The sequence below is a fragment of the Corythoichthys intestinalis genome, chromosome 16, assembly GCF_030265065.1.
Source record: "Corythoichthys intestinalis isolate RoL2023-P3 chromosome 16, ASM3026506v1, whole genome shotgun sequence".
Classification (NCBI taxonomy): Eukaryota; Metazoa; Chordata; class Actinopteri; order Syngnathiformes; family Syngnathidae; genus Corythoichthys; species Corythoichthys intestinalis.
In genome coordinates, this window is record NC_080410.1 from 27285250 (window position 1) to 27303183 (window position 17934).

At 42.0% G+C, this 17934-nt stretch overlaps 2 protein-coding genes across 2 annotated transcripts; one reads left to right on the forward strand and one right to left on the reverse strand.

Annotated features, from left to right (window-relative positions):
- Positions 1 to 1777: 1777 nt before the first annotated feature.
- On the reverse strand, positions 1778 to 6590 carry akt1s1 (AKT1 substrate 1 (proline-rich)). Its single transcript, XM_057817486.1, has 6 exons — positions 6235 to 6590; positions 4818 to 5450; positions 4474 to 4744; positions 4332 to 4415; positions 4092 to 4264; positions 1778 to 2255 (listed from the first exon to the last, which is right to left on the reverse strand). Exons 2-6 carry the CDS (start codon positions 5190 to 5192, stop codon positions 2118 to 2120), a joined length of 1041 nt encoding a protein of 346 aa, XP_057673469.1. The 5' UTR covers positions 5193 to 5450; positions 6235 to 6590; the 3' UTR covers positions 1778 to 2117.
- Positions 6591 to 7036: 446 nt separating this feature from the next.
- tbc1d17 (TBC1 domain family, member 17) lies at positions 7037 to 15512 on the forward strand. Its single transcript, XM_057817481.1, has 17 exons — positions 7037 to 7194; positions 10184 to 10279; positions 10351 to 10428; positions 10496 to 10607; positions 10774 to 10957; positions 11030 to 11141; positions 11217 to 11387; positions 12772 to 12897; positions 12983 to 13086; positions 13175 to 13269; positions 13341 to 13457; positions 13684 to 13784; positions 13857 to 13956; positions 14020 to 14117; positions 14595 to 14711; positions 14776 to 14862; positions 14938 to 15512. Exons 1-17 carry the CDS (start codon positions 7153 to 7155, stop codon positions 15094 to 15096), a joined length of 1899 nt encoding a protein of 632 aa, XP_057673464.1. The 5' UTR covers positions 7037 to 7152; the 3' UTR covers positions 15097 to 15512.
- The last annotated feature ends 2422 nt before the right edge of the window (positions 15513 to 17934 follow it).

Genomic DNA, 17934 nt, shown 5'->3' on the forward strand with positions numbered 1-17934 from the left:
TTGTTTTAATATTGATGATTTTGGGAAAAAAGTCAAGAAAAAACAAAAATCCCTATCTATAAAAAATTTGCATATTTCATCCGACCAATACAAAAAAAGTGTTTTTTAATATAAAAAAAAATTTTTTTAAATATATCAGCTATGCACTCAATACTTGGTCGGGAATCCTTTTGCAGAAATGACTGCTTCAATGCGGCGTGGCATGGATGCAATAAGCCTGTGGCACTGCTGAGATGTTTTGGAGGCCCAGGATGCTTCGATAGTGGCCTTAAGCTCATCCACAGTGTTGGGTCTGGTGTCTCTCAACTTCCTCTTCACAATATCCCACACACTTTCTATGGGGTTCAGGTCAGGAGAGTTGGCAGGCCAATTGAGCACAGTAATTACATGGTCAGTAAACCATTTACCAGTGGTTTTGGCACTGTGAGCAAGTGCCAGGTCGTGCTGAAAAATGAAATCTTCCATCTCCATAAAGCTTTTCAGCAGATTGAATCATAAGGTGCTCCAAAATTTCCTGATAGCTATCTGTATTGACCCTGTCCTTGATAAAACACAGTAGACCAACACCAGCAGCTGACATGGCACCCCAGACCATCACTGACTGTGGGTACTTGACACTGGATCTCAGGCATTTTGGCATTTCCTTCTCCCCAGTCTTCCTCCAAACTCTGGCACCTTGATTTCCGAACGACATGCAAAAAAGTACTTTGGACCACTGAGCAACAGTTCAGTGCTGCTTCTCTGTAGCCCAGGTCAGGCGCTTCTGCTGCTGTTTCAGGTTCAAAAGTGGCTTGACCTGGGTAATACGGCACCTGTAGCCCATTTACAGCACACGCCTGTGCACAGTGGCTCTGGATGTTTCTACTCCAGACTCAGTCCACCGTTTCTGCAGGTCCCCCAAGGTCTGGAATTGGCCCTTCTCCACAATGTTTCTCAGGGTGTGGTCACCTCTTCTGGTTGTGCAGCGTTTCCTGCCACACTTTTTCCTTCCCAGACTTCCCACTGAGGTGCCTTGATACAGCACTCTGGGAACAGCCTATTCGCTCAGAAATTTCTTTCTGTGTCTTAGCCTCTTGCTTGAGGGTGTCAATGATGGCCTTCTGAACAGCAGTCAGGTCGGCCGTCTTGCCCATGATTGGAGTTTTGACTAATGAACCAGGCTGGGAGTTTTTAAAAGAATCAGGAATCTTTTGCAGGGGTTTTGAGTTAATTCGTTGATTCAGATTGTTAGGTTAGTAGCTTCTTTAGCGTATCTTTTCATGCTAATTTTTTGAGATAGGGATTTTGGGTTTTTCTTGACTTTTGACCAAAACCATCAATATTAAAACAATAAAAGGCTTAATTACTTCAGTTGTGTGTAATGAATCTAAAATATATGAAAGTCTAATGTTTATCAGTACATTACAGAAAATAATGAACTTTATAACAATATACTAATTTTTTGAGAAGGACTAGTATCTACCAGATTTCTTTCTGATCTGCCCACGGAAAATAGTACCGGTAATAGAAATTTTATTTAGTGTCCTCACCTAGGAGAAGAAAAACTATGAACAAAGTGAGTGAGAGCTGGAAGCCCTTCCTCCAGAGAAGCTAAAAATGCATATTCATTTTTGAATTACATTTTTTTGTTTGGATTTGCTGGTCTTGAAACCCAATCAAGCAGGCCTCTACTGTGATTAGAACATAATCACGCACGGCAATTCAGAGTAACTTGAGGAGCCATCGGACTTCTCTGTGTTTCTTCTTTATTTGAAGCACAAAAGAAGAACATCTGGCGAAACGTCATTCGGACATCTTTATTTTTTTTGTTTGAGTCCCCACTTTTCCCTCTCAGTCATTGTTTCACTTCAAAAAAAAACAAATACACATCTCAAGTACAATCACTGGATGAGTCAGTCATCGGTTGGCGACGAGTCAAGTACAAAGAGGCAAATAAGTACGTTAGGAAAGATGAGGTGCTGCTGGTGCGCCCACGCTTTCAACACAAGCTTTCACATTTTAACCTACAAAGGTCAATTTGGTTGGGTTTTTTTAGTGTTGCATTACCTCCTTGAATTAGCGAGCGATGATGAATGGAGGTGCAATTTTTTTCTTCACACATAGTGTATGGCTGGCACTCAGTGCTTGAGCGAGAAGTCGCCAGTGTTGACCCGGGGCCGAGGCAGGGCCCCAAACATTTCGGTCCCGTCGTTGGCCCCGGGGGCCAGTAGGGCTTTCATGCTGGCGGCGATGTGCTCCAGGTCGGCGCATCCCACCTGAGTAGAGGATAGGCTTCATTAACTTTTGCTCTCAACTCTATGAGCTGCCATCCACAACTAAACAGGTGTCAAACTCAAAGCACTGAGGCGATAACTGGGCTATGTCCTTTTGTGTGGACCAAAAAAATATAAATCATGTCCATCAAATTCAGATGTTTTGTTTTGTTTTTGTTGTTTTGCTAAAATTAAATTAATTTAAATACAATTTATGCATTTCTCAATTAAAGATTGATGACTAGAGGAATCAGAGAATATTTACAATTAAAAACATTTTAAAATTTTACTTATCTTAAAATACAGTATTTACAATTTATGTAATTTTTTTTATAAGAATGAAAAATGTCAAAACTAAATTGCTTTCTGATTTTCAATTAAAATGTAAAAAAAAAAAATAAAGAACACCATTTCCCATTTTTTTAATTACAAAACAAAAATAAGGATATTTACTGTTTTGCCTTCTTTAATAAAATGATTTTTTTTTTTAATGAGAAATATGTAAGAGAAGATTTACTACTAAAAGGAGATCCTAATAAATTTTACGTCAACAATAGCTCACAATATCTTTGAACAATACATTGACTATCAAAATAGTTATCGATTCATTTGATAATTGATTAGTTGTTGATTAGTCAAATAATTGTGGCAGCCGTACAGTGGTATGAAAAAGTATCTGAACCTTTTGGAATTTCTCACATTTCTGCATAAAATCACCATCAAATGTGATCTGATCTTTGTTAAAATCACACAAATGTAAAAGCAGTGTCCTCTTTAGTTAAAACCACCGAAACAGTTATAGGTTTTCATATTTTAATGACGATAGCATGCAAACAATGACAGAAGGGGGAAAAATAAGTAAGTGAACACTCTGCCTAAGGAGACCTAAAGAGCAATTAAAACCAATTTTTTACCAAACAATTTAAGTCACGTGTGTGCCCAATCACTGATGAGTGGTTTAAAAATGCCCTGCCCACTATAAAACACACACTTGGTAAGAATTGTCTTGATGAGAAGCATTGTCTGATGTGCATCATGGCTCGGTCGAAAGAGCTGTCTGAAGACCTGTGATCAAGGATTGTTGATTCGTATAAAGCTGGGAAAGGATACAAAGCCATATCTAAAAGTCTGGATGTTCATTAATCGACTGTCAGAGAAGCTGTCTACAAATGGAGAGAGTTTGGCACTGTTGCTTCTCTCCCAAGGAGTGGCCGTCCAACAAAGATGATGCCAAGAGTTCAGCGCAGAATACTCAAGTAAAAAAGAACCCTAGAGCCGGGGTCCTCAATTAGCGGACCGCGGTCCACGACCAGACCACGGCACACCTCTCTGCGGACCCGCGGACGAACAAAAAAATGAAGGAAAAAAAACAAACTTTTTTCAACATATATCATTTGTGTGTATCACCAATCTCTCGCTATGTGCTACTATTCTATCGCTAAATTCTGTTTCATTTTAAGTCAAATATCTTCCATGTTCTCACTCCTGTTGTCATCTCTATGACAACAATGCGCTGATTGGCTGAGAGAGCATGCGTAGATGCGCTGATTTGCTGAGAGAGCATGCATGCTACTAGCTAGCGTGGACGGACCGCAGCAGTCTCCAAAAGGTTCAGATACTTTTCAAACCACTGTAGCTAATTATGACATATTAAATATATCATTAATTGTTTGTTTAATGATAAATTCGTTTCATTTTGGCACTCCTGGTCCTTTATATTTAACAATGATAATTCTTTTGAACTGGGAGGGCAGGCCGTCAATGATTATTTCAAATTGGGTTATATTGCATAACAACAGCGAAGGAGTTCAAAAGTGTCCAAAGGTGAGTTGTTATTACCCGTTCTCCGCTGTTGCCTTCCCCCTGCGCTGCCCGTCCCGTCTTGCACCCCCACACAGGCACCGAGACGGGTAGAGAGCGGGCCAGCGCCATGGAGTGGGTCTGCCGGGACGCAATGTGGTGGCCTACGGCCATTCCACGTGCAGGCGCCGGTGCCTCTTCGCTCAGCGAGCCTGCGGGAGAGCGCCTGAGTGAATGAACCAGTCGCGCTGGGCTCCCGAGTCAGGTGGTCAAACTCACCGTCGGTGCTCTCTTCCTCACCATCAGACTCAAAGAAGGGCTCGCAGTCACGAATCAACGATTCCTCATCCATGGAGAACACGCCTGAAATCACCTCAGTTCAGACGTTTTCCACAAGCGCAACACATCTTCCTGTCATCACCTGCACTCTCGTTGCCAAAGGCTCGCTTCTCGTCCTCTTCGTCTTCATCGTCCTCTTCGTCTTCCTCATCGTCCTCGCACTCTTCCTCCAGGTCGGCGATGCCCGAGCACCGCCCGCCTTGCCGGGCAAGCTCGGTGGCGCTCCTGTCACGTTCGCCGTCATTGCCGTGAACCGGAGCACCTCCTGAGCTGCTGTAAATGGACGGGTAATTCTGAGAGTAGAGGCGGGCATCGGGGCTCATGCCACCCGACACGCTGTCGCCCGTCGACTTCTGCAAAATGTTCACATTGAGCAATAAATTCCAACGAAGCATTTGAAAACCAGCATCAAAGCATCCAACTCACCTGTGTGCGATCCTCCTGTGCCACGGCCAGCCGGATGGCGGGGTGGCGCGTGTGCCGGTGCGCCGTCAACAAAGTGGTGGAGTGCAGCACGCCAATGTCGTCCACGTAGCGTCGCGCAGATTCGGCTAGGAAGCCCTGCCCCCAAACGCTGTAGGAGAACTCGCAGTCCCTGGGAAAGCCGCCGCCGGTCTCCCACTTCTTCGTGGCGGCGTCTGTCTGCGACGCTGACGAGTGAAACTTTTTGCACGCCGTCAGAATGGCCAGTTCGCAGCCAGATTTTTGGCAGTATGTGTCAGCGGCGGCCAGGAGCGCCACCCAGCTGTCCCGGTGGTTGTCAGCGATCTCCGGTTCAGACAACTTGATGATGGAGGCCATGATAGTGTCAGCTAAGGTGTGCGGAGGTGTGTTTTTGCAGTTTTCCAATGGCCTAATGAGTGGTGTAGCTTAAAAAGTAGTACAGCTTACTTGCTGGTGTGGGTGTCTTTTTTTTTTTTTTTTTTTTTGCAAAGTTGAAAATGGAGTTTTTGAAATGAGGCACTGGGTGACTTAATGATATGACGCACTGACTGGGTGATTCGATAAAACACAGGGAGCCAGGGGAGAGAATAGATGGTGCCAAGTTGCTGGTGCTATCTGGAAAAAAAAAAGTCATATGTTTGTGAAGCAAATAGCCTCAAAGTTTCTCATTTCTACAATTTCAAATAAAATAACACATTTCAAAATTGGTGGAAATATATATCTAATTCATTTGATTAAAAAACTGGAAGGACTGGCAGTCAACGATCATGTTTCAATGCCATTGACTTGAATCATTTGATCGCTGCCAACACTCCCAATAAAAGGGAGTGGACAACGTCAATGGCAGCCAATGAATTAATAACATGTTCGAACTTTCACGTAGCTACACAAAAGTACCATGACGAAGTACGGCTCCAAACCTTGAACACGCAATCAAATCTTTATGGGCTGTGATTTCATCACTTGTCGTCAAGTTAGCATACATGACACATAACCACCTCCGCAAAACCGACAGAGTTCAATCGGATGCTAAATGTACTGTGATTCTACAGACTTTGGGGGATAGAAGAACACCTGATACATTCTGATGGTTTTAGCTTGCAAATGGCATAACACAATAGTCAGCGCTAACGACTGGCCATAAAATAGCGTTGAAATCATCAATCAGTTTTGAAGGCACGGCGTGAATTGTGTTGTTTTTATGCCCGCTAAAAATGCTTTTAAGCGAGGCTTGCGGTGGCTGCTGCAGCTGTCGTTGCTTGTTTATTAGCTCTGCTGTTGTTTTGTGTGCAGACCCCTCACGATGAAAGCCACTCCACACTCCAGCCTTTTTCGGGTTCTTTCGTGCAACTCAACTGCGTCATGCAAGCGAAAAGAGACATGTTGAATATTCGCCTACCCGTTTGCTTTCTTTCTTCCAGGTTGCCACCTACTCGTCGAGCTCAAACTTGACTTTACTTGGTTAAACGTGCGCTGCCTTCTTCAAACGCTCCTCTCCCCTAGCTAAGCTCGTCACCAGCAAAAAGTTAGCGAAGACGAGTAGCAGCTTCCCTCTTTATTATTTAAAATTAAAAGAAATGACGTTCTAAAAACATCACATATGCATGTGTTAGCTCGCTGCTTTGATTTCAAACACAAAATAGACATGATTTATTATGCATTTGAACATATTATTAACTGCTATAATGTAAAATTGGTCAATATTTTTCCCGAAATGTCACTCTAGTGATGTTGGGATTTTAACGTGAAAGCAAGCTTGTTCCGACTATGATGTCACCTGTTTACTGCCTTGTCTATGGACGCTACCACGTACACGTGACAAAACTGGGGCGGGAAGGTTTTAGCGTTGCTTCCGGGTTGCATGTCCGCCCCCTCGAGCAGCAGACCAATCAAGTTATTGCTATCATATCACATGTTTTAAAAGTTCCAACTATCTCGTGTCCTTCGACGAACATGAAATGTTGCATGTGTATGCCATGTGGATCCCTGCTCCGTGCACCTATCAGCTTTTCCAATGTCAAGTTATTTAAAAGTTCGGCGTCTACTGTGCCTCGCAAATATACATTTGAATGTCATACACCAAAATACAGCACCTGAATTGTGTGTCATGTCAGCGTTACATAAAACAAGCATTGGGACAAGAGAATGCCATCGAACCATAACAACAATTTGGCTCACAAATATTTGATAAACGACGCTCAGCTGGGCGCATGTTGATGACGTAAGTCAGGGGGCGGCTTTGTGGAAACAGGAAGTGTGACGTAACATTTGTTTTGGGAAAATCAGCGAAAGAGAGAGAATCGTCTAGTAAACCGCGATGAGCGATTCAAGAATGGAGCAAAACGGTGACGACTACAAGGTACCGGCGTGACTTTCTCCCATCAATTTTTGCTGTTTCGAACGTAAAAAGTACAAATGTTGACCGTGGGCTCTCGTTGTTGTTTGTTCGTCGACGTGTTACCTAGCTTCACGTGCTCGTTGCAGTTGAGAAATGAATATGGGCACTGTTTAAGTCAGGCAGTAGATAAACACCGAGTGATTTGAATCGGTGGCTACCTTTCTAGGTTTACTATGAAATACAGTACAGAAAGCGCAATCGTCACTGGATGCGATGTGACGTAACTTGTCAGACCTGCCGAGGGCATCACATGATGTATTCACGTGACTCACCTTGTCATTAACGATGAAACTTTCACTTGCGAGGTCTTTTATCTTTAGAGTTAAGCGAAAAATAAAGTTTTCATCAATTGCAACTGTGTATAGGTTAAAGAAATACACAAAATTTTACTTGACGGGAACTAAATCGTAATGTCTACTGTTTTAAAGTTTCCTACCAAACAGTGCAGGTTTACATATTCTCGCAGTCGGCGTGATGTCACGATGATGCCATCTCGCATAGCAACGTGTCGCAATTTTGAGATAGGGGCACGCACAGGTAAACATCCATGGACAAACGTTGTCTGAAATTCATATATTTCAGCTGTGTTTTGCGTCTTTTTTTTTTTCTTTTCATAAAAACGTCTTAAACATGACTTATTATTATCACGAGTCACTGCCGACATACGCTAGGAGGCGATACAATTTAAAATTAGCATGTATTGGCTTGCAAATCTGCCCATACAAAGTTGCAGCTGATAGCTGGATAAACAATCCAAAGGAATGGCCTGCAGTGGAGTTTGGAAACATCTACAACTACCTCATGAAGACACCCAGTAAATTGACCGTTGTCAATTACGTGGAATGTGTACTGTGTGGAACTAAGAAAACTGGTAGTATATACGGAGTTATTATTTCTGCCATAAACGGTAATTCGCCTCCAAGTGTTATTTAGCCGGGAACCGTGGTAGTACAACTAAATAAATGGGGTGTCACGACTCGAGGCAAGAAGCAGTGCATGAGTCACGTCACGGCAAAATAACCAATTCCCCTCAGGCCAATAATGTACCGATTGACCAATCAGAGCAGTTCACGGCAAAAGAAAATAACGCTTTGCAAGTTGTCGGTTACGGTAATAATAACCACTGCCTCGTCTATTGAATCCTAGCAGCTAATCGGGGCAAAAAAATCTATCAAAGTTTACTCACCAGTAATAAAAAGTCGGCTGCAAACGTAAATGTGCCTGGATTTAGCTTCCCATCGGCGAGAATGGTCCAAGGAACTGTATTCTTTTACTGTTCCTCGATTGATTGCTTTCAGCCTTTTCTTCTCACGAGGAAGAATGAAGAACTTCAAATGCGGCAAGAACTCTTCCTTGTGTTACAAGTACAACCCGCAACACGGCAACTTTTAGTCATTCCGACGGAAAAAAGACCGCAAATAGGACAAAAGTTTAACGCGTTTGTACTACAAAGCACTACAGAGCAACTGCTTGTGACTCGTGTTTTGCCCCCATTTCAATATGGCGACGCTTTGTTGTAGCTGGTGACGTCATTAATGCCCGGATGTCCGACTGCAAGAATAAATCATACCATTTTTTGACCAAAAAGATGAGTTAGTGAAACTAAAAGAAGAGGATTTTATGACACAGTTTATATTCAGTCATCCTTGACCAAGTTACAAATGCTCTTTATTTTGTCCCAAATGTATGAAGCATAGTTTTATTATTGTGTTATTTTCTTGGTTGCATTTAGCTAAAGAAGAGGATCCTAATTCCATAGGCGGAGTTTGACTTTTGGGGCAGGGGGGCACAAAATGTTGATGACCCCGAAACGCAGTGTCAGCAATAAAATTAACTTACAATAATATTTATAACAATAAGTTGGCAAGGAGCGTTTTTTGTTTCCCATCATTCTTGAGGGGAATTCTAAATCAGGCTGCTTAGGCAATACTTTTTGCCAAGATCGTCATCCATTGAATATGGTACGCCCGCCGATGTCGTGCCAGTGTAGTTACCCCAGTCAAAAATTGTATCCCCTGGGTGGAGCCACATGGAGGTAGATTTGAGTCTTTATTATTCAATCAAAAAAATGTTGCTTCAATTAAAAAAAAAAAGTTGCTTTAATCAAAATATATATTTTCAACCGAAAAAAATGTTGCTTCAATCAAAAAAATGTGTTTGAATGCAAAAATAAATTTGAAACTAAAAAAATGCACGTGAAAGCTATTTTTCTTTGATTTTTTGTTTGTTTGTTTGTTTTTGTTTGTTTTGTTTTTGTTTTTTTGTTTTTGTTTGTTTTTGATTGAAGCAACTTTTTTGATTGAACTAATGTAGATTTTGTGTTTGGGCCACATTTTGGGTAGGACATTTTTGTCTCTATTATTCAATCAAAAAATAAGTTGCTTAAAAAAAAAAAAAGATTTTCAAGAAGAAAATCACTTCAATCAAAAAGTGAAAAATTTCAATCAAAAAATTTTTTTGAATGCGAAAAAACACTCAATTTTTCATTTAAAAAGTTTTCTTTGATCGAAGCAATCCTTTTTGTGTTTGGGCCAAATTATGATTATGACCTTTGTGTCAAACTCATTGAATCCCCCAAAAAAGTTGCTTCAATCAAAAAAAATATTTTCAATCAAAGAAATCATTAAAAAAAAAAATTCTAATATAATTGTATGCAAAGCAAATGACCGTCTAAGGTCCCCGAAAAATAATTTTGACCCATGATAAAATATTTTTTGTTCATTTCATTCATTTTTATTGCAGTTTTATTGCTTTACAACTTTTATATATATAGGAAAGTGAATGCCCCCCCCCCCTTAAAATCCGCTTATGCCTAATTTCTAATGTGATGCACCACTGATGATAATAATTCATGAACATTGGCATTGTTCGTGCGGTAGCTCATTAACTGTGCCTTAAATTATGGATGGTCAGCATTTGTTGAAGTTTAAAACTTTAAATGTTTCCTCAGCTGATATTTGAGAAGGAGGGAGTGTACCTGCACACAAATGCCAAGAAAACCACCGAGGACACTAGCATTCCGGGTTTCATACGCATTGTGGAACGGGTGAGGAAGTCAATCGCTTATTATTTTGACAGGATGAGGGCTAAGCTATTGACCATTTAACTTTTTTTCAGTCTGGTGTGCCAGCTTTAGAGTGGAGTCCCCTGGAAGATGCGGGGCGCAACGCTCCCGCTGTGCTATACTCGAAAAAGGTGAGTTGGGTTTAAATATGAAAACATAAAAACCATTGAAGAGCTGAGGGTTCTCCTTCCAAATCAGGATAGTGAAGGGGGCGAGGAGGATACCAAGTTTGACCCTGGCTACGAGCCAGACTGGGCGGTCATAAGCACGGTGAAGAAAGATCGGGAGCACGTCCCAGTTAAAGAGTCAGGTGCCACTTCAAAATTTACAAATAAAGATTTGCAAACATTGAAAGCCACAGACGTTCAATTGGTTTGAACTGTGAAGGCTAGCAGAAATCATTTGACAAAAGTTTCATGTTAAAAATGTATGTCCAGAAGTAGTGGCAGCTGTTCACCTTTCTTTTTGTCTCGCAGGTCAGTGGTCATTCTCACTGCCGCTGCCGGAGCTGTACTCCCTCCGCAGAGCCCGTTTCTCCTTGGGCCGTAACTTCCTGGTGTTGACCAGCCGAGGGGGTCACCCATTGCCCCCCTTGCACTTTCACCGAGGGGGCAGCCGGGAACTTCTGCACGCCCTGAGCCGCTACATCGTCCTGGCCCAGTAAGGGTGAACACGCAAACTCAATCATGCGATATTATTTAAAAAATCCTTTCGTTTTTACATTTTTTTCAGGTCTCCAGTGGACGGGCGTCTTTTCTTGGCGTATCCCCAAAACCCAGGCGCTCTTTCTCAGTCTGTTGACAAACTGCACCTCTTTGACGATGGAGGCTCCGACTTGGTGTCGGTAAGACCCAACCATTTTAATACGACACGACACAATACTTGTAACAATGAAAAAAATTCTCCTTCTATTCCTCAGAGATTCATCCACGACCCCTACGCGACAACTTTGGGCGGCTTTTCAAAGGTTACCAACTTCTTCAGGGATGCCCTGCGGCCACCCGAGTCCCCACTCCACCCACGGGACTCCCGCCAGCCGAGCTTGGCGCCGCAGTTGGATGAGGAGCCTGGCTTTGAGCTTATCACTTGCGTAAGGACGAATTTGAATTTGGATTTGATTTGATTTATTTTATTTATTTTTTTTTTGCTGTCAATTACAATCAAATGAGTTATTACTCGAGATGCAATGAAAATTTGTGACAAAAAATATGGTTGTGCTTTTGCTCTGAAACACTTATATCACCGAAACAACATTACTGATGCACGAAGTAGCTTTAACACAAGCAATCAGTTAGTCAGTAGCTATTGCTATTCGAGGCAGTGTGTCTGGTGAATGAGTGTGTGGTGACTCGAGGCAGCTAATCCTTTGAGCAATTAATTCTTGAGCATGATCATCTCAGTTCAAATGGCGTGGACGTTTATTGATGTCAATGGCAGCCAATGATTTAAGAGTGTAATGAGTAGGGTTGTTCCGATCATGTTTTTTTGCTCCCGATCCGATCCGGATCGTTTTAGTTTGAGTATCTGCCGATCCCGATATTTCCCGATCCGATTGCTTTTTTTTTTGCTCCCGATTCAATTCCAATCATTCCCGATAATTTTTCCCGATCATATACATTTTGGCAATGCATTAAGAAAAAAATGAATAAAACTCGGACGAATATATACATTCAACATACAGTACATAAGTACTGTATTTGTTTATTATGACAATAAATCCTCAAGATGGCATTTACATTATTTACATTCTTTCTGTGAGAGGGATCCACGGATAGACAGACTTGTAATTCTTAAAGGACAAATGTGACTTTGTATATTGTGACTAAATATTGCCATCTAGTGGATTTTTATGAGCTTTCAGTAAATGATAATTCTGCCCAAAGGCATGATGGGAAGTCCAACCATGACTGCGTAATGGTACCAATTGATATATCTTCTCAGCGTTGGGAAATTTAATGGGGTGTTAAGATAAAGATCAACTACTACCTTTCTTCCCCACATTGCTTCCCTCAATTTTTCTGATCGTTGAGAGAGGGATTGTAAGGCTTTAGCCAATTAAAAAAAGGCTTCAAAGGCTGCCAAAATTCTCTACTCATTTTACGTTGCCTTTTAGTTCTATGTATGCATAATATGGTGCCATTATAGATTGAATGCGTCAACGCGTGAATGGGTAGTGCAGCACATGAATTAATTGCGTTAAATATTTGAATGTTATTACCGCCGTTGACGCAAGAAATTTGACAGCCCCACTTTAAGCCAAAATTAAAGACTCTGGATGAGTGTAAGACATTTTGTCTGTAACGTTAAATACAATAAGAAAACGATTTAATTAAAAAATATATATATTAAAAAAGGCATGTCCGATATTTTCTTGCCGATTCCGATACTTTGAAAATGACGTGATCGGACCCGATCGATCGATCGATCGGGGCATCTCTAGTAATGAGTTTCCGCATTGGTGTTTTCGACTCTAGGGTGTGGAACTTGGACCCAAGCCAGCGGTCAGCAGAGGGCGACCTCTGGACCAGTGGGAGTCCTTTCTCGACCCTGAGGGCCGTGTCGAGGATCCCCAGCGCGTCAAAGACCTGGTCTTCCGAGGGGTGAGTAGCATTTGTCACTGCAAGGAAATAATCCACGTTAAAAATAAACAAACAAATAAAATGATGTACGTTTGTATTATTGCAGGGCATTGTGCCAGAACTCAGGAAGGAAGTGTGGAAGTTCCTGCTGGGTTTTTATCCATGGAACAGCACATACAGTCAACGAGAGGAGATCTTGCGCCTAAAAACGTTGGTTTTGGTTTTGCCCGGGGGGAGGTCACCTGTCATAGTTCGAGACACTGATTTTTTTATTTTTATTATTTATTTATTTCCCCAGGGATGAGTATTTTCGCATGAAGGTGCAATGGAAGTCGGTCAGCGAGGAGCAAGAAATGAGGAACTCACTCCTCAGGGGCTACCGCAATCTGATTGGTGGGTAGATTTGGTCATGGCCCAAAGATTCCAGTTGTGCGTCAATGTGTTTTTTTGATATTTGACGGCAGAGCGAGATGTGAACAGGACTGACCGCCACAACACCTTTTTCTCGGGGAATGACAATCCGGGCCTGACGCTTCTCCATGACGTCCTCATGACTCACTGCATGTACAACTTTGATCTCGGTAAGAAAAAATATAATTATGGGGTACTCATTTAGCTCACTGGCTGCCATTGAAGGCACGGGCGTGAAAAGATAAGCATTCATAGCCACTTTTGAATGATCACGGGGCCTGTAAAGAGTTTATTTCTGTTTTTATTAACATTGTCTTCATTTATAATTTCATTCAGTGGGGCTTTTTTTTATTATTATTACGTTGATTAAGTCTTTTTTTGCATTTGTGCGCACAGGCTACGTGCAGGGCATGAGCGACCTGCTCTCGCCGCTGCTCTTTGTCACACAGAACGAAGTGGAGTCATTCTGGTGCCTGACGGGCTTCATGGAAATGGTGGTGAGCATGGGTCTTGTCGTCGTCTCTCCTGGTTCCGTATCCTATTTGCCAGGCATGTCATCTGATTTTTAGCACCACAACTTCGAGGAGTCCCAGGAGGCCATGAAGCAGCAGCTGCTTCAGCTAAGCTTCCTGCTAAAGGCTTTGGACCCGGAGCTCTGCGATTTTCTAGGTAAGTATGACTAGTTCAGGAGTTGAAAGCCTAAGATGCTATTTTTTGTTTTTTCTTCCTAAGACTCCCAGGACAGTGGTTCGCTTTGCTTCTGTTTCCGGTGGCTGCTTATCTGGTTCAAGAGGGAGTTCTCCTTTGAGGACATTCTCATTTTGTGGGAGGTGAGCCCCATTTAAGACACCGCAGGAGATTGTGTTTTTGTGCCTAGTCATAATCATCAATCATTTATAGAGCTCTGCTTCTGAGAAATGCTGAAAATCAGCAAAATTACCCTAAACAGATGGCTTCAAAGCAAACGATTCCCAGTGTCTTTACAGACATAGGTTCCTGAGACTTTTTTTTGTGGGTCCAATCATGATAAACCTGCCTACCAAAATTCATGTTGCTAAGTAAAACTAGCGATGAGCTATTTTTTTCTGTTTGTTTTCTTATCTGGAGCTTAGCAGAAGCTGTAAATTTAAAATGTCTGCTTTGATCCAAAGATTCCGACAACCTGTGTGTTTTCAGGCATAGGTTCATTAGACTTTTTTATGGGGCCTTCTGATGATAAATGTGCCTACCAAATTTCATGTTGCTAAGTCAATATGGCTTCGGGAGCTGAATGTTCAAACATTTTGTTCTTCAAAAATGTTCTTCAGGTTTTGTGGACTCGTCTGCCCTGCCCCAACTTCCACCTTCTCATCGCTTGCTCCATCCTGCAGTCGCAGCGAGGCGAACTAATTGGCTCAGACCACGACTTCAATACGATCCTCAAGGTACGTAAATCGGTCGGTAAATAGTGTCCTCGGCTTCATTCTCGCTTGTCTTCACAACATGCAGCACATTAACGAGCTGACCATGAAGTTGGACCTTCAGAGCACACTGCGAGATGCAGAGGCTATCTACCTACAGCTTCTCCAGTGCAAAGTGAGAACCACAAACACCCTTTTGTTGAGCTTTATAACCCCACTTTGTGTCGTTCCGTGCCTCCACCATTTCTAGGATTTGCCCCAGAAAGTGAAGGAGGTTTTGGGTGTTTACGTCCCATCCAGCTCCTCATCCTCCTCCGAGGATGACAGCCCCGATTTTCAGAGCGGCGACGCCCCCTGCCTGCCAGGCCAGTCGCAATTCGGCACTTCATCTTGTGATGGCACACCCTAAAGAAAGCAACCAACTGACATGATGATATTTATGAGTGATGGCGATATGTTTATTAACTGTACGCCTGAAGAAGAGGGTTTAGTACTAAGTGTCCACAGCAGGGGGCGAAATGGAGGCGTCACTGTGTTCATATTACTCTTCTTCCTCTTTTTGATTGATGCTGCTCTTTTTACATTTTACACTTTGTTGTTTTTCCACCCTCACAGCAACCGTCCTCTTAACTCATTGGCTGCCACTGTTACCCTCCCAGGTCAGTGGATTGGACGTATATCGCCGTCAATGGTATCCTCTGAGTTTATAAAGGGATTGATATGAAGGATGTTTTTTGTGTAGCCCTATGCAACCTGGTCATATTTTAACCTTTGTACTGTTTCCATCTGCTCATTAATACCAAATAAAAGGATAATGAAGCACTATCCATCTATGCATTCATTGTTAGTATCTTGGACTATTGTAATGGTGTATTTACAGGTACTAACAAAAAATCAGTCTGGAAGCTGCAGCTAATAGAGAATGCGCCCGACAAATACAAGGAAAATTGACCATATTACACTGTTATGAAAATTATTACACTGGCTTCCAGTGAGTAAAAAGATTATAAAATACTACTGCTGGTCTACAAAACACTTAATGTCTATGGGCCAAAATACATGCTTGATTTGTTTGACCCGTACCAAGCATCTAGAGCCCAAAGGTCGCCTGGAACCGGTCTGCTGGGTGTTCCAAGAACAAAGCAGGGTGAGGCAGCATTCAGTTACTATTCTCCTCACCTCTAGAACAAGTTACTTGAAGGTCATAGGTGTGCTCAAACTGTTGGCTCCTTTACCAGGACTAATGCTATTGTTTACCACAGCATATTCATAACTGCTAACATAGTTCAAATTTCAAATAATGACTTTTGCTTTTCATTCATTTTTCTGGGATTTATTTTTATGCCCTCTTTCAATTCTTTTTAACTTGATTATTTAATGTGACTTTTACAATGACCTCTGAGGGAGACCCAGCTTTCTCACACTGGGCCCTACTTTATGCTGCAAAATTTGTTGGTAGTCTTCAGACTTCATGATGCCATGCACACGGTCAAGCAGTCCAGTGCCAGAGGCAGCGAAGCAACCCCAAAAAATCAGGGAACCCCTGCCATTTTTGACTGGGGACCCTGTTCTTTTCTATGAAAGCCTTGTTTTTTCCCCCTGTAAACTCTATGATGATGCCTTTTCCCAAAATACTCTACTTTTGTCTCATCTGACCGGAGAACATTCTTCCAAAACGTTTTTGGCTTTCTCAGGTAAGTTTCGGCAAACTCCAGCCTGGCTTTTTATGGCTCTGGGTCAGAAGTGGGGTCTTCTTTGGTATCCTACCGTAGAGTCCCTTTTCATTCAGATGCCGACTGATAGTACGGGTTGACACTGTTGTACCCTCGGGCTGCAGGACAGCTAGAACTTGTTTGGATGTTAGTCGAAGTTCTTTATCCGCCATCCGCACAATCTTTCGTTGAAATCTTTTGTCAATTTTTCTTTTCCGTCCACATCCAGGGAGGTTAGCCACAGAGCCATGGGCTTTACACTTATTGATGACACTGTGCACAGTAGCCACAGGAACATTCAGGTCTTTGGAGATAGACGTGTAGCCTTGCGATTGCCCATGCTTCCTCACAATTTTGCTTCTCAAGTCCCCAGACAGTCCTTTGGTCTTCTTTCTTTTCTCCATGCTCAACGTGGTACACACAAGGATACAGGACAGAGGTTGAGTCAACTTTAATCCATTTTAACTGAATGCACGTGTGATTTAGTTATTGCCACCACCTGTTATGTGCCACAGGTAAGTAACATGTGCTGATAATTACACTAATTAGAAAAGCATCACATAATTTTCCAAAGGGTGCCAATACTTTTGTCCGGCCAATTTTGTGTAAAATGATGATGATTTAACTTTTTTTCCATTCTCTTTTGTGTTTTTTCATTGCAAGCAAAATAAAAGAAGATATTACTAGCAAAACATTTATAATTGCAATAATTTTCTGGGAGAAATTGAGCATTATCTGACAGAATTGCAGGGATGCCAATACTTTTGGCCAAGAGAGTGTATCATTTATGTGTGTTTTTGCATTTTCATGTGATGTATAGCTAACTGAATTACCTTATGTTGAATTCTGCCATACAAATGAATTTGCCTTACTATTCCATGCCTTGCCAAGTAAGCATCAAGACTCTTGGGAGGGAGTCATTTTTTTTGCACTTTTGTAAGGTTTAGTATGTGGTTGTTACCCCCCCCCCCCCCCCCCCCAAAAAAAAATACTCAAAAAACACTTTAGGGCCAGGGAGCGCCGGCAAATGTTCCAAACATAGATCAGGATTCTTGGCAGAGCCCAGACATGCCAAAAAAGTGTACTTTTGGGCAGAGTCAATTTGTGGCACTTTCTTGAGGCAGCATGGCTCAGTGATAGAGTAGTTGTTACCTGACAGAGTTTGTGGGTTCAATTCCCTGCCCTGGTGACCTCGTCTAAGTATTCTTGAGCAACCTGAACCCTAGGTTGCTCCTGATATTGCGTCACCATTGGGTAAATCAGCAAATTTGTGTCAAAGGTGCTCTACAATTATAAGTCCATTTACTTAGTTTCCAGTATTTTCTTACATCTTCATCTACTAGTGTGTAAAAACCTAGCTAAAATTGTCTAAAAATAGTTCTGGGGTAATTTAACCGGGTCAAAAAAATGCATGTTGGCTGACATGTTAAAGTTATTGAGGTCAAAAAAGCAAAAAACACGTGTGTAAATTTAGCACTGCCATTTATTGGGGTCAAAATGTATTCTGGACATTAGGAAGTAGTATCTAAATTTAC